General features: G+C 38.3%; 1 protein-coding gene across 1 annotated transcript in view; it reads left to right on the forward strand.

The window, feature by feature from the left end:
* The window catches only part of LOC136876378 (mite allergen Der p 7), a 35900-nt gene extending 20030 nt beyond the window's left edge, over positions 1-15870 (forward strand). The window contains exons 4-5 of the mRNA XM_067150276.2: positions 1940-2091; positions 15368-15870. Coding sequence (XP_067006377.2) covers positions 1940-2091; positions 15368-15545 — 330 coding nt within the window. The 3' untranslated portion in view covers positions 15546-15870. The remainder of the gene's footprint in view (positions 1-1939; positions 2092-15367) is intronic.
* The last annotated feature ends 447 nt before the right edge of the window (positions 15871-16317 follow it).

Consider the following 16317-nt stretch of genomic DNA (forward strand, 5'->3'; position numbering starts at 1 on the left):
AACTATCTTTACACCGGTCTGTACTCAGACCAGCTTTGCTGTACGCGAGTGAAAGCCGGGTTGGCTCGGGATATCTTATTCATAAGATAGAAATAATAGACATGAAAGTAGCGAGAATGATCGCTGGTACTAACAGGTGAGGGTCAGCAAATAGCCTGTAGGAAGGCTCTCCTGAGCTAGGAAGAATAAGAAGGGGTTTGATCACTTGTTACTTTACCATAACTGTTATCGTTATTATCTGAGTGAGGTTCATTGAACTAATTAAGGGTATTTTAAACACGATGGCGTACAAGTTTATTCATTAAATCTAAGATACCACAAGACTGAAAATAAAACTTACAGTTTCATTCTAAGTCGGGAATATAGGAAAAGCAAAGCATCACGGTACAGATTACACAAGTCCCCGATGTTGGTGAAGGTCTTCCACTATCTGTAACTAGGAATGGAAAGTTTTGCTTCATGGTCGGCTGTATCGGCCCGCAGGAATTAACCAGAAACTCCTTGTTGTTTTAGGAATACACATATATTGTATATCGGAACATATTATTTTCTTCAACGTTATTTTTACAAGTGACACAAAAAAGTATCGAATTAGACGACATAAAAAATTGTCTATTAAAATATGTTCTGTTCAAAACGCTCTGTTCCGAAATATTGTGGCGAATTACTTTAAATGACAGATTTTAATTTTAAAGGAATTTGTGTGTGTATAACCAACGGATAACTTAGGCATTTAAATTTAAAAGTAAAATACATATTAATTGTTAAGAAGCAAATAATATTTAACGCCGAAACTTGTAAAACCGACGACTGCTAATATATAAATTTACATATTTCAGACTATATATATTCGGAATGGAGAGAACAAGGAAGAAGGGACATGATGTAACAGATTTCCAATGGAAATATTCTTGTAATTAGTTCGCCAACACGTGGTAGTATTAAAAAACTAAATGCTTGGTCTCTTATTTAGGAAGTAATTGAAAGAGATGAAAAATTATTCATATATGCCACTGCAATCAGATTCACAGGACAAATTTCCCGTTGAAACTCCCTCCTGGTACTAGAGCATCCCTTAACATCTACAGCAATTAAACAGACGTCAGGCATATAGCATGTACTTTCTACCATATATCTCAGGTATTTTTTCGGGTCACTGGAGCCACCCAGGATCATTTTGATTTTGACCAGAGCTTTAAGACCGTATGTTCTGCCTGAGAGCACGTGATTTCAGAGATGACAATATCAATCCAGGATCGACCGTGATTCAAACATCAGCCTTCAGTGTGCGAAGTCAGAAGCTACGTCACTGAGCTAATCACACCATTGCTGTTATGAAATAATTACTATTTTATCAACCTGCACTGTGTACTTTACTGCACTACAGTTTGTTTTAATCTACATCGACTCTTCAGAAACTAACTCTGTTTTAACCCTCTCTCTTGCATTTTTGTTGTTCAGGCATATTTAGGCTGTTCCCTATATACCCTTGCTCACAGCTTACTGAAGGTCGTCGAAGAGCGCCGTCGGTTCTTTTAGCAGAACAGCTATACTGCATATGGTACCTGATTATTTTTAGAGTCAGAATCTTCTCGTATTTGCTTAAGGGGACCGTATTCAAAAGTTAGACTAATTTAGTTGGAAACAAGTAAATTTAAATTTAAATTTAAATTTAAATTTAATTACATTGTTTTCCAAATCGTGGATGAATCCATTATTTTATTAAAATAATATACCGTAATCCAATATAGCACCACTCTGAATTTATGCCAAAAAAATGCTTCTGTAACTTAATTGATATATATATTGTGGGAACCAGAAGTATGTATTTGAAGAAAGTGAAGACAACATATTTCTTAATATCTGTGGGTTTTTACCACTCTATCTGTTTAAGTACAACACATGGAAATGAAATAAATGTAACTCTAATATGTTTCAGGTGTATTACGACCTGGTAGCAAAATTCATGCACGTTGGCCCCAAAGCACATGTAAAAGCCATCGTTAACAACCTTGAAGTGTCCGTAGAACTAGATGTGAACCTAAACGAGCAGAATGTAACTTTGAAAGATCTACGGTTAAAAGAAGCAAGGTAAATGCACAGAATAACATTTTTAGTCATACTGTATCTAGAATCCAAGCTTGTATCTCTATATGAGTACATGAATTACTTCTTTGTTCCTTTTTATAACTGAGTTTTCCGTATAAAACCGGACCGTTCGAACGCGGCTGAGCCAACGCCGGCCGCACGGTTGGCTTCCCCCACCACACCTGCGGTCCACCTCGCCACAGACGACCTGTACTGTCTTCTCTTCTTAAATCTGCGTATACAGTAGAAGAAACTGAATTTAACTCTTGACTCATAGCAAATGCCGGAAATGTCCTCCTTTCGCAGTTAAACACGCATTGTACAGGGTTCACACATTTCGATCGACACGATGTAGCTCAGCCACTGTAATATTTCTTATTGCACGTGCTGCATGATCAGCTACTTTTATATTATGGGCACATGACCATTTGTAAAGTTTGAGTTTTAATAATGCTGTTGCTGTATTTGCAGAAGTTTGAAGTTTTACATCAATTTCGTTCAATTTTCCTTCTCTTAACACTATTCGTTTTCGTGCGTGTTTCTGGTTCAGCGCTGAACCAGTAGTCTCAGACTTATTCACAAGATCACGAATTGAAATTCTGGAAGGAGGCAATTACCCGCGGAGACAATTGATTAATTCCGCATGAAATGCGACTAGCCAATTCGCATTTATAATAAAATCTACGTACAAGAACACGTTGCTCGAAAGGATACTGCCCTTCCATGTTCGCAATGGAGCGTGGTCTACTGACTGCAGAGTGGGAAGTGAAGGACAGGAAGCGAATCAGACAGCTAGGTGGGCCGAGGGTGTCGGGGAAGCCAGCCAACCAGCGAACCTTGACCCAGTCACCAGGAGGGGTCAGATTTTATGCGGAAAACCCTGTGCTTACAATATGAGTGCAGTAAACCATGAGGCAGATTTTGGGATTACAGGTATACAATCTAAACATCTGGGGAATATATTTCTCTCGTCCTCCACGTAAGGCGAATTTTGATTAAAGAAATTTCATTTTAAAATTTTACGCACGATAAACTGACCAATCAAGATATATGGGAGAGGATAACTAAGGTGGAAATCCTTAGAGATGAGTTCAGGGGGTTTGAAACTTGTTAAAGAATTTAAAATATAGAAAAAGTAAATTTGTAGAGCGATGGTCTCGTGAAGAGGATATCAGTAAAAAGTGCAAGTAAGGACCACAGAGGAAGACCTCGATTAATGACGCAGATGAGGGACGTCGTGAACTTCACGGCATACTTCTGGATAAAAATGGAAGCTGAAAAGTGAGGGGAATGGAGAGCTGCTGCCAGCCTCAAGAGACAGCTTTTACAAAGTGTGTGGTCGACAGCAGTAGCTCACGTAATTTTCCCAAAATTCTCTTCTGACACATCCCAGTATGTTTCAGTCTTAACTCCATCTTTTCTATCTGCTTCCATTTATATGTGCATGAATGATGCTTAGCTATACTGCAGAATGATCAAACATTTAATTAGTTAAATTATGTTTTGGAAAAATTACATGGGAGTGAAGCAGCATACAGCCAAGGCACACTCTGTCGAGTGCAGGACGAGCATCAGCTCAAAATATCAAATGAATGAAGCAGAAAATCAAACGACTCCAGATAATAACGCGTGTTCGATTTATGAAAGGTGAAAGTTCGTTCCAACAACTGTTAGAAGAATGGATTAAAGTTTTTGAAGAAGAAATGCATGAATAAATATCCCGCAAGATACACTTCCCGAAAGTTTTATTTGATCTGCTTCCTGGATCGGAACATGAATCAGCTCTGTATTACATGGCAAGAAAAAGAGGAAACTTTAAAAAAGAAACAATCACCGTGGATACTCGGAGTCATCCAGTCCACAAAGGACAACGAAGCGTGGTCGGTATAGACCGAAAGTGAATTACAACTACCAGAGAATACGGTATTTATTTTACATCCTGGAAAGAAAGGCCGTGGGACGGTGTCAGGCTATGAAAAAACCCTCCGAATGTCGAATGTTGAAGGGCTGTTTAAAGAACGCTTCGAAAGTAACAGTACCTCCAAACATTAGGATTGTCCCATGAAGTGCTCCGGTGATGGAGCAAAACTCAACAATTCTACGTTTAGTCTTATAATTACAAGGAAAGGCAATGTCCGGCTCCTTGGATCAACGGCCAGTGAAGCGATCTTCGGTTCAGACGGCTTCAAGTTCGATTCCCAACCGGGTCAGTGATTTTAACTTTCTAGATCAGGGTCTTAGTGTTGGTGTTCATATTGATGCACATACACGTATTCATTTACATCCAAAACATTACACTACAAAAGTCTACAGAAACACGCAATATTGAGTGCGTGCATCGCTACATATAGGATTGGCGCATGAAAAAGCGTCCGGGCGTAGAACTGGGCAATATCCATACAAATTATCAACCCCAGATAATTGATAAAAAGGCCAGGAAAAATATTACAAGCCAGTACTTATTATTAGTTACGCTAGAAATAGCCATAGACACGTCACGAGAAAAAAAATCATGAAATTCGAGAAGGGTGCTTAGTTATTGGCTCTTAAAGCAAGCAAAATTTTAGTACCGCAAGTTTCCATCTGGTACGTAAATTTCTTCATTCACTGGAATGGTAACCGGAACAATACTAAAATGATATTCCAGTTACTATCTGCTCTTTTCTTAGGAGGAGTATTGAAAGATGTTTGGATCGAATGCTATGACAGGATGTAGATTTTAATTAATATCAAAGTGGATTTACATGCAAAGCTGATGCCAGTACAAATGTGTCATTTTTAAACGAGATATTACTGAAGGAAGAATTTATGGAAAAAATTATGGTAATACAACATTTGATACTATCGGATACGATCGCATTACATCAACGATTCATACAATGCTCTTCCTTTAAAATTGAATGAAATAATCGTATATATGCCGATAGGGAATTCTACGAAAGTTAAGCGTTGTTATAAACAAGGCAAATATCCTGGAGTTTGAAGATAACACTGTTATGGTAGCCATAAAATAAGCAGGCAGCAAATGAAATAACGGAAATGGCCGTAAGATACTTCACTGAGATTGACTTGCAGTTAAATTCAGAGAAATGTCAAGCAATTAGTATCAACAGTTTTTCACTATGTAGTGAAGAAAGTTCAAATTTTCTCGTTAAGTTGCTTACTCAAGTAGAACAGACACAAAGAGTTCTCTGTAATTATATCTGGCCAGTGTTCGTGTACCCATTCCAAAACGGTCCATTAAATCTGGCTTCATTTGAAATTGCTTGGGGATACTGATAAGTTAATCATAAATACTATTAAATATTTTCTCTGTCTACCTAGTGACACTCCTGATTCACTGCTATACACAGCAAGAAATTTGGAACCTTAGGTATATTTCACTCAAAATTGGAAGCATATTTACAACGAATTAATGGCTGCAAGTCAGTAAGTAAAACCAGAAATTGTCATGAGATTATTACAAAACATTTCAATGATGAGGTACCAGATTTTTTCTTAAAATAGGGACTGATGACCTTAGATGTTAGGTCCCTTTAAACAATAAGCATCATCATTTTCTTAAAATAGAACTGCCTTATAAACCTTAAGATACAAGTAGCCTGTGAATAACTGAGGAATCCTGAATACAAATAATGGTATAAAGTTCCTGAGAAAGGAAAAAAGTGTGGATTTATATAGGGAATATACACCTGGTAATCCATGGTTATTCATAAAAGATACCACGCATATATTATCAATATGACAGTAAATATAATACCTGTAAGAGTTCTTCCTGGCAGATCTTAGGATGCATCCCGTTGTAGACACTGTAACGAGTTTGGAACCCTTCCTCATATTCTGGGATCTTGTCATCATAGAGAACATGAAAGAATATCTTAAATCAGTCAGGAAAATGATAGCAAATGGATTAAGGAATCTCGTTTAGAGATACATAAAGAATTTCATATTCTGTTATAATAGGTTGTGTTTGTCGACTGGATATTATTGCAACTGATAGAATAAAAGGATGTCCTGTTATAATTGGTCTAATCACTAGGTTTGAGGGCAATGTTGGGTAGCCACATAGTGTTAATCTAGAGAAAATAAACTACTTTTCTCTTTGCGAAAATCGAATGATCATAAATATGTCTCTTGGTCATGGCCATGAATCAACGGCTGCTGTATTCAGATAAGCACCAGCCATAAGACACAGCCTGTACGGTTGCTAGGTAACACTGTCCGGCCATACACACCTTAGGTTGCTAGGGTTACACTTCCGTCACACATTTTGTGACGCTAACTTCCGTGATGCAAATTTTCAGATAACCTCCAGTCATAAGACATATTTGCGTCAAAAATATACATATGAGCCCACAGTTCCCCACCGGAAGAAAAAAATACGGTGCTTGTAGAAACGTCGAGGTTTTAAGAGCATTCACTCTGAAATTCAATATAATTAATGCAAAACAACTTATACCGGAATTGTCGAGAAATTTCCATCATAATTAACACTCCAATGCATACTTCGAATTGATGCAATTTATGATCAAATTTTGCTAATCGATAATTTATGGTGAGAGGAATTTGAATCCATTTCCATCACCAAAATTCATTATTTAAATTATATTATTATTATTAATATTATTATTTTAATAATTTAATTAATTTTAATTATTTTAATTAGTTTAATTAGTTGATATGGATACAAGTTAGTGATGCTATCTTAGTCGACATTGAACTCCAATGAAACTTCCATAATAATAATAATAATAATAATAATAATAATAATAATAATAATAATAATAATAATAATAATAATAATAATAATAATAAAAATGGGGGTTTTGCCTGTTCCCCTATCGGGCGCGTCCCAGGTGGCGGATCGGGGGGCTCGCCGGACTTGTCCGGAGGGCTTGAGGGAAATAAAATACCTCTCGCGGACCAAAAACAGGAACAGCCAGAAAACATCTTGAGGCAACCTCTGAGGCTCAATACCTTAGTTGTAACTATGAGATTGACAAAGATCAATCTCCCCATTGTCTTCAACTTACTAGCATGATGGCAACGTCAGTTAATGATACTACTACCCCAGCCCCTAGTATTCATACTAGGTTTTCTCGGTCATCGGATTCTGGGGGACCGAGAACATCATGCGGGAATGTATCGGAGCTTCCCAAATCTCTTCGCCCAAAGGAAAAACATTTTATTGGCACTTTAAACATCAACACGCTTCGCAAAATTGGAAAGTTGAAGCACTTAACAGACACATTAGACCAACTCAACATCCAAATTCTGGCACTCCAAGAAACTAGGTACAGTGACGAAAATCATTTTGAATCAGGAAACTATAGAATTTATAAAGGTAAACCAGCTACCCTCCTCCCTAACAAAATATTACAATTTGGCACTGGTTTTGCAGTGAGAAAAAATATCACAAATTCGGTATTATACTTTGCATCTCCTTCTGAAAGAATTTCGCTAATGACAATCAAATCAGGAAACAAAGCTTATACACTAATCAATGCACATGCACCTACAAACAATTACAATCAAAAAGACCCACAGAAGGTAGATGACTTCTGGGAATTACTAGAAGAAACTACAGCCAAAGTTCCAAAACATCATGTCAAAATTCTGCTGGGGGACTTCAATGCACAAATTGGCAAAGAGAAGAAATTTAGGACCACTGTAGGACTTTACCCTGCTCACAAAAGAACCAATAAAAATGGAGAACGTTTAATTGGCTTCTGCGAGAATTTCGATCTAAAATTGATGTCAACTCATTTCCTGGCACTTCCACAAAAGAAAATGACATGGAGATCCCCGAACATGCATTTAGGAGAATTTCAACTAGACCATGTGGCTATTTCCAAGAAAAACCAAAAAGAAATTATGAACGTTAAAGTCAAAAAGGGAATTATTGACTCCGACCACCACCTATCTCTTGTTAAAGTAAAGTTTCAACCCAACAGGAAGAAAACCAAAACAATCAGAAACCCAAGAATCGACCCTGAATTTCTGAGACAGAACTCAGACAATTTCCTTGCGAATATCTCCAACGATGCTCCTTCAAACTGGCTAGAACTCAAGGACACACTCTTGAAAGCTTCACAAAACATCAGCAATCCCCCAAGGAAACGCAAACACAGGTGGTGGAATGACACCTGTGACAAGGCCATAGAAGTCAGAATTAGGTCCTGGCTAAACTGGAGTTCCCATAAAACTGATCAAAATCGTGATGAATTCTTCAAAACACAGAAACAAACCTCAAAAATCATCAGATCTGAAAAACGAAAATATGATCAAAACAGACTGGTAGAAATAGAAGAAGATTTCAAGAAAAACAATACACGGAACTTCTACAGAACATTCAGAGAAGAATTATCCAATTACCAGGCACCTAGTCTCTGTTTCAAACGTACAGATGGGACTTTAGAAACAAGTAATAAGGGAAATTGTGAACTCCTAGCAAACCATTTCATGGACCTTTTAAACTGTGAATCTCCAAAGGAACAATTCACCTATGAAAAACCAACACCTAATCCAGATTCAGAACCCCCCACATTACAAGAAGTCAAACAAATAATCAAAGATTTAAAAGACAACAAAGCACCAGGAGAAGATGGAATAATCGCTGAAATGTTGAAAATTGGTGGTGACAAACTGGCCCAGAGTATTCAAAAAATCTTACAGGACATTTGGTTTTCTGAAGAAATTCCGGAGGATTGGAAATGTGCATTGATTCACCCACTTCACAAGAAAGGAGACAAATCAGATATTAATAACTACAGAGGAATTTCTCTCCTCTCACTCGTATATAAAATCTTCTCTAAAGCTCTACTTAATAGATTAGAGAAACAAACAGACCACCTGATCGGAGATTATCAGGCTGGATTCCGAAAAGGGAGATCCTGCGCAGAACAAATCCTAAACCTAAAAACCATACTACAGATTCGCAAAACCAAACAAACAGTAATCACCTTTGTTGACTTCAAAAAAGCGTATGATTCCATAGATCGGCAGACCCTGTTCAACATACTAGAGGAATTTCAAGTCGACAGAAAAACGAGGGAATTGATTAAACAAACTCTGACCAACACAACATCAAAAGTTAAGTTCTTGGGAGAAATTTCTGAACCGTTCGAAATCAGAACTGGTGTCCGACAGGGAGATGGACTATCCCCACTACTATTCAATTTAGTTTTGGAAAAAGTGATTCGTGAATGGAGAAAAGAAACTAAAGGTATAAACATTGGCAGACTTCTTAAAGACAAAATTCACCTTGACTGCTTAGCTTTCGCAGATGACCTTGCGATCCTTTCGAACAACAGACAAGAAGCAATCCAATCCATAGAAAAATTGAATTAAATAGCCGCAAAAACCGGACTTCAAATTTCATTTGAAAAGACGCAGTTTATGGAAGGAACTAAATCAAGATTCGACAATCAACCATTAATCACCAATTGTGGAATAATTTCCCAAGTAGACAAATTCAAGTATCTAGGTGAAATTATTCAGCCAGCAGGGTTAAATCAGGAAGCTAACAAAGAAAGAACTGCTAAACTGCAAAGGGCTTACAAAATCACATGGAACAGATACAACAAAAGATGTATATCAAAAAATGCAAAATTACGACACTACAATACAGTCATCAAACCAGAGGCACTTTATGCATCTGAAACACTGATCATTGGCGGCAGGTCACAAATGAAAAGCATTGAGAAACAAGAGAGGAAAATTCTCAGAAAAATCCTAGGACCAAAGTTCGAAAATGGAATTTGGATGAAAAAGAAACCACACGAAATTTTCAATTCACAGAAAAAATCACAGATACCATCAGAAAGAGACGACTAAAATTCTACGGACACCTACACAGAATGGATAACAACAGGCTGACAAAGAAAATTCTAAACCTAGCTCTAACCCTGAAAATCCGCAACAATTGTTTAGCAGAAATACATGAAGATCTACAAGAAATGGGTATCGAGGACGAAACCATTCAAGATAGAATGAAATTTAGAAGCTTAGTAAACAAACATAAATTTGCAGAGAAACCAACAAGAAAAAATACAGGCTGGACAGAAACACGCAGAAAGGAACACAGTGAAAAAATGAAGAGATATTGGGAAGAAAAGAAGAAGAAACATTGTGCAAAATAAGTTCAAACGCGCTCCACAGCTGGGCACAACGAATCAAAAAAAAAATAATAATAAAAATACAATTTGTTTTATGTTGCACCGACATAGACAGATCTTATAGATCATTGGGATCGGAGTGGGAGGAAGCGTCCGTGGCCTTAATTAAGGTACAGCTCCCGCATTTGCTTGATGTAAAAATGGGAAAACACGGAAAAGCCATCTTCAGGGCTGCCGACAGTGAGGTTCTAGCCCATTCCCTCGCGAATGCACGCTCATAGCTTCGTGACCCAAACAATGCGGCCACTTGATTGACATAATAATAATAATAATAATAATAATAATAATAATAATAATAATATAGTTATTAGTCTTATGTCCTATTAACCACTTTTATGGCCTTTGAAGAAGCCGGGGAGACGGAATTTTCTCTCCCTCAGGTGTACTTCTACGTGTCATCAACATCATCAGAGAATTATTCGCCGGATTATTCAAGTGAGTAATTCTCAAGATTGCTTAAGCTCGCGTTCATGAGGAACTTGCGAATTTGATCACCTTCAAATGCCACTGAACTGAGCCGGGTTCGAATACGTGAACGTGGATTCAGAAGGCCAGATTTTCCACCGCCTGAGCACCCAGACCGTCCAATAGTGTTCAATATTCCACTGCACTCTAGTGTAGAACTTCATTTCAATGTTCGATTTCACTCGACACGAAGAACAGTTGGAGATGTAAATCAACATTTCATTCACCCGAAGTTAATGCACTCAATACATAAAAATGTCCACTTCTGTGGTGTAGAGGTTAGCGTGATTATCTGCCACCCACGGAGGCACAGGTTCGATCCCCGGCTCTGCCATGAAATTTGAAAAGTGATACGAGGGCTGGAACGGGGTCCACTCATCCTCGAGAGGTCAACTGACTAGAGGTGGTTTCAATTCCCACCTCAGCCATGCTGGAAGTGGTTTACCGCGGTTTCCCACTTCTCCTCCAGACAAATGCCAGGATGGTACCTAACTTAAGGTCACGGCCGCTTCCTTCCCTCTTCCTTCCCTTCCAATCTTACCATCCCTCCACAAGGCCCCTGTTCAGCATAGCAGGTGAGGCCACCTGGGCGAGTACTGGTCCTCATTCCCAGTTGTATCCACGACCCAAAATCTCACGCTGCAGGACACTGGTCTTGAGGCGGTAGAGTTTGGATCCCTCGCTGAGTCCGAGGTAAAAACGAACCCTGGAGGGTAAACAGATTAAGAAAGATAATATAATATAATATAATATAATATAATATAATATAATATAATATAATATAATATAATATAATATAATATAATATAATATCGTTGTGCCTCGAAATACAGTTGTGTGATAGTGTTGAGAAATACTGATCCGCATTACTTAGAACCATGACGAATTTAGAACAAGTGTGACGACTCATCGAGTTCAAGCGCGCCCCACCAGGCAGCGCTAGAGTGGGCTATGTTCACAGTACCGATCAGCTGGTCTTAGGAATGGTGCCAGAGGAAACGTGTTACTCCGTAACGGATATGTATATACATTGTCTTTTAAAAACAATGAGGGATTACAATTGCAATACCACGGCAGGGTACAATGTAAAAAATCATTCACGGAAATAAGAGCTACGACCTTCATCACCTTTTGCGAAAAGCACAGGTTACTGGAGTGTACATATAAAGATAAATAACACATAACTCCTAGTATATTAAAACAAACACCCATGAACTATTTTAAGGTAATACTCTACTCACCAACTCAGTTTGTCATTTACTGGACTTTCGAAAGCTTGCGTGAAGATTTGGCGGATGTTCGAGACTGTAACTTTCGCCGAATTTCTTTCATTCAGAAGAAAATCGGCACTCCAGATAATGATAAACAAGGCTGGGGATTATATCCATAACATGTTGAAGACAACAGCCAGCTCTTGAAGGATCATCTGAAATTTTGTCTATGGAATCGATACAATCAAAAAAGATTTCGCCCCACATCGATTTTGAGTTCAGTTTTCCACTAATTACTTCCTCACCTCGGAAAGGATGTCGCATATACTTTTCGAAGGGCGTGTTAAAAACATTTCATTTTTGCTTGAACCATAGTCTTTTATTTCGGTGAGAACTGAAAATGTACTTTGATTATTGTCACGTAGAGAATGGACACAGGGCGAACACTTAATAAATTTAGAAGAGTGATTAACAACACACCCAGACAAATGGTACACTAAACACTTCTCAATCGAAGAGTTTCGAAATGCGCTATCAAATTTAGGTACAAATCTTTCCCAGTCTTGGATATGTACTGCATATTGAACCACAATCCTTTGCTTAATGGAAGTTTCCACTGATTGTTTCACTGTCTTGTTATGCATTTCCACATTCCGGGCTAACATACGCATCTGATTAACATATGAGCTCAAGATCAACTCCCGTTTAGGTTCGCAATTTCCTCCTACATTTAAAGCCTGCTATATAGGGACATAGACACACTGAAGTAGATTCAAATGAATGAAATCTATTGTCGATGGATGATCATCTGAACTGAAAGAATGCAATGATTCCGATGTGCCGTTCCAAGGGATCCTGGGTGAACTATCCTGTTAACACATACTTATAACCTCTTTCCCAAAGCCTTTCACACATTTCTAAAGTACTCAAAGTACTCTGTAGGGTTACCACCAGAGCCTGAGAAGGGATTAATACATTTAGTGCATCAGCAACAATATTTATATCACTGGTAAATGTTTCAGCGTCGTCACTACCTCGTAATCCTGCCAGTCCCATTTCTCTATAAAATTTCATTCCATTGGCAGCAACACCGTCACTAAAAAGTTGGAAGGCAAGCCTAGCATTCATTCTCTGGAACGATGGTGGGTCTAAATGAACAACTGTCAGCTTGGGGCAGGCTCTAAGCCCAGCATATCTTGATAGATATTTTTGTAAAGTTCCCTATAAAAGTTGAAATTAATGATTTTGTCGTTATAGTGAAATTCAACTCTATCATGAAAGTGGTTTCTTATGTAGTTCTATACATGCACGAAGTCGCAGAAATCCCAGATCTTTCTCTTAACATCTGCAGGATTAATGACGTGAGGTTGTAGAGAACTTATCTGCCATTGATTACTAACGATTTCCAGGCCATTTTATTTATCTGACTACCATCACAAGTAAATCCAACCACATCGCCCCAGTCTCGTCTAACTGCAAAATCACCTGTATTAGAATTTTTGCGAGAATTTCCCCTGGAATAGCATTTCTGCTTGCATAAACAGCAACTGGTTGCACCCAATTGTGCATAAAAGGTACGAACATGAACACTAGTGCGTGATTTGAAGTTCTTCTGGAGGTCTGGTGTGTCTTTACCCCAATCAACTAATTCATCTACTTTATGGAAAAAACTATTAAACTGGATTTCTTGGCTTAGCTTAACTTCATCTAAAACAACAACACCATAACGTGAATTATCACTGTTTTCGTCCTTACGAAAATCTGAAATAGCATTTATGCTATGCGTATTAACTCCGTAAGGGCTCTTAAGCCTTTAACAAAGTTTCCTCAAGTGATTTTATGAGGGCAGTGGCAAGAGGTTATGTCGCCGACAATGACGGAATCCTTTCGGTGGTTTTACTCTAAGCAATAAACTCTCTAAAATGAATTAATTGCTGTACTTCGTTCGATTAGAGGATTTAACCTGGCATTTCATAAGCATGGTGTCGATTATCATCTATTCCTTCTTGATAAGGTGTTTGTAATCTATATAATTAAATTCCTGTGTATTTCTAACTTGCTTCTCCAGCAAATTAATTCTCAATTTTGCTGAGTTGAGACTGGATCTAGCTCGAATTAAATTTCGATTTTCATTTTTAGGCGCCTCTTGGGCGATAATATTGTCTTTTCGGCATCAGAAAGTACACTAGAATAACCGAAAATTTGATCAACATTAGACTGACCTTTAAATTCTCCATTTGCTGCTGCACTCCCGTCTTCAATCTTCTTTCATCTTTTCCTGGTGGTGTCTAGGTTATTTTTCCTGTTGTGAGTTTCACGGAACTTAATCTAACTTGAAAGGTATTTCGGAAAATTAGGGAAATGTGAGGCACTGATCCTGGACATAATTTCCATCTCACACGAGAGATAGCCAGTTTTTCACCATTCACTATAAAATTATCTGATCTACTATCAAATCATCAGAGAAATGAACCTGACAAATTCTACTATTACGCGTTAACTCAGTATCCTTTCGTGGAATAGCTTTGGCCCATTTTTCAAATTTATTTATATCCTTCGGTGGTGAAAAGAATCGTATATCATTAACTACTCCACCATAGACACAAAACAGTACGGCATGTTGAACTATTAATTTAATCAAGCCACATAAGATACGTGCTTTAAGTACACAGCACACAATGAACTGAGTTTAGGAACTGAAAGCAAATTTAACTTATTGACTTGAAATATCTCGCACAGTAACGTCTCCCGCACTTTCCTTTACCCGGTTTGCCGGTACTACTGGAGCACCGAATTGCTTGCAGTGGCGGGGCCACAAACTACCATGCACTAACTGCTAAGTACTCACACTTGGATCTTATATTCGTCATGTTAGAACTAAAATTCGTTGATATAATTCATGCAATACTGAACCTTAGATGACAGAACATTTCTGATCAGAGTTCTAAGCTGAAAAGTGAAATGTCGTTTGGCTTTTAGTGCCGGGATATCCCAGGACGGGTTCGGCTCGCCAGGTGCAGGTCTTTCTATTTGACTCCCGTAGGCGACCTGTGCGTCATGATGAGGATGAAATGATGATGAAGACAACACATACACCCAGCCCCCGTACCGTAGGAATTAACCAATTAAGGTTAAAATCCCCGACCCGGCCGAGAATCGAACCCGGGACCCTCTGAACCGAAGGCCAGTACGCTGACCGTTCAGCCACATTATTACATAGCGGCATTCGGGGCGCAACGACGATGATAAAAATACACACTTTAATGCGTTTTGTCAGGTATTCTAACGAAATATTCTGAAGGAATGTAACAGAAAGAGTGTATTGTGTTACGGTAAGGGAATTACAGCTATGAGCTGATCTCATTAACATCAATAGAGTGTTTTTAACCGAAAGCAACTATTTATTTTTTCTTCTTCTTCCCTCAGTGATATCAAGGTCCGTGTGAAGGGACTCTCCATTCTCAACCCTGTCATCGATATCATCGGAGACTTCTTTGCCAGCTACTTCAAGAGAATCATCCTCAAGGCAGCTGAAGCTCGCGTTCGTGAGGAAGTTGCGAAGACCATTTCTTCTATCGATATTTTTAATTTCTTACCACATTAATATTACATCTAGCCAACTTTCGCTGAATAGTTCAATAATTTCTTAGTCATCCGCAGGAGGTGTGATCATACTCTAGAATGAGCTTTATTATTTCTTAAATATAACGCAATGCATACTCTGAGAGTACTTCGAAACGTTTCTCACATGTACAAATAGTCTTGGTAATTCTATGTCTAATTACTGTTCCCATTTACTGGCCCATTGTAGCACCCATTTTATCATAAGAACAGCACGAACGATTGAGGTGGTGTTAGAGGACGTACAGTACACGTACTAGGTGTGAATGTATTCTAGATCAGAAAATAAATACTCATTAACAGTATAATTGCATTTTATTCCCTCTTACTTGGAACTCTCAAAAATAGGAGACGAATGTAGTAAAATACTTGACACATTTGTTTCAGGAATACAAAGTAATCATCCCAGTTATGGTTATTTAAGTTTCACAAGTCTTGCAGGCATTTAATAGTAAGGACAAAAAAATGAAAGAGCCAAAACATAAGCGTCGCCACTCTTTACTTCTTAAGACTTCTCAATCCCTCTCAATGTTTAGGAATGCTGGACATTAAAGGACGCTGACCAAGTATGATGCCTTCGCAATTCTCTATTGGAGGAGAACGCTGAAGTCCCGTGGTCTCTCAGAATAACTAACCACCCAAGATTAAATCAAATGAAGGTGACGGTAAGACGGAGGTCCACGCCAAAGCAGCGAACTGTCAGATTCTTTGGTCACACCATCAGAAATATTGGCCTATAAAAGTGCTACTGCAGA

This window comes from Anabrus simplex, chromosome 1 (assembly GCF_040414725.1).
Source record: "Anabrus simplex isolate iqAnaSimp1 chromosome 1, ASM4041472v1, whole genome shotgun sequence".
Lineage (NCBI taxonomy): Eukaryota > Metazoa > Arthropoda > Insecta > Orthoptera > Tettigoniidae > Anabrus > Anabrus simplex.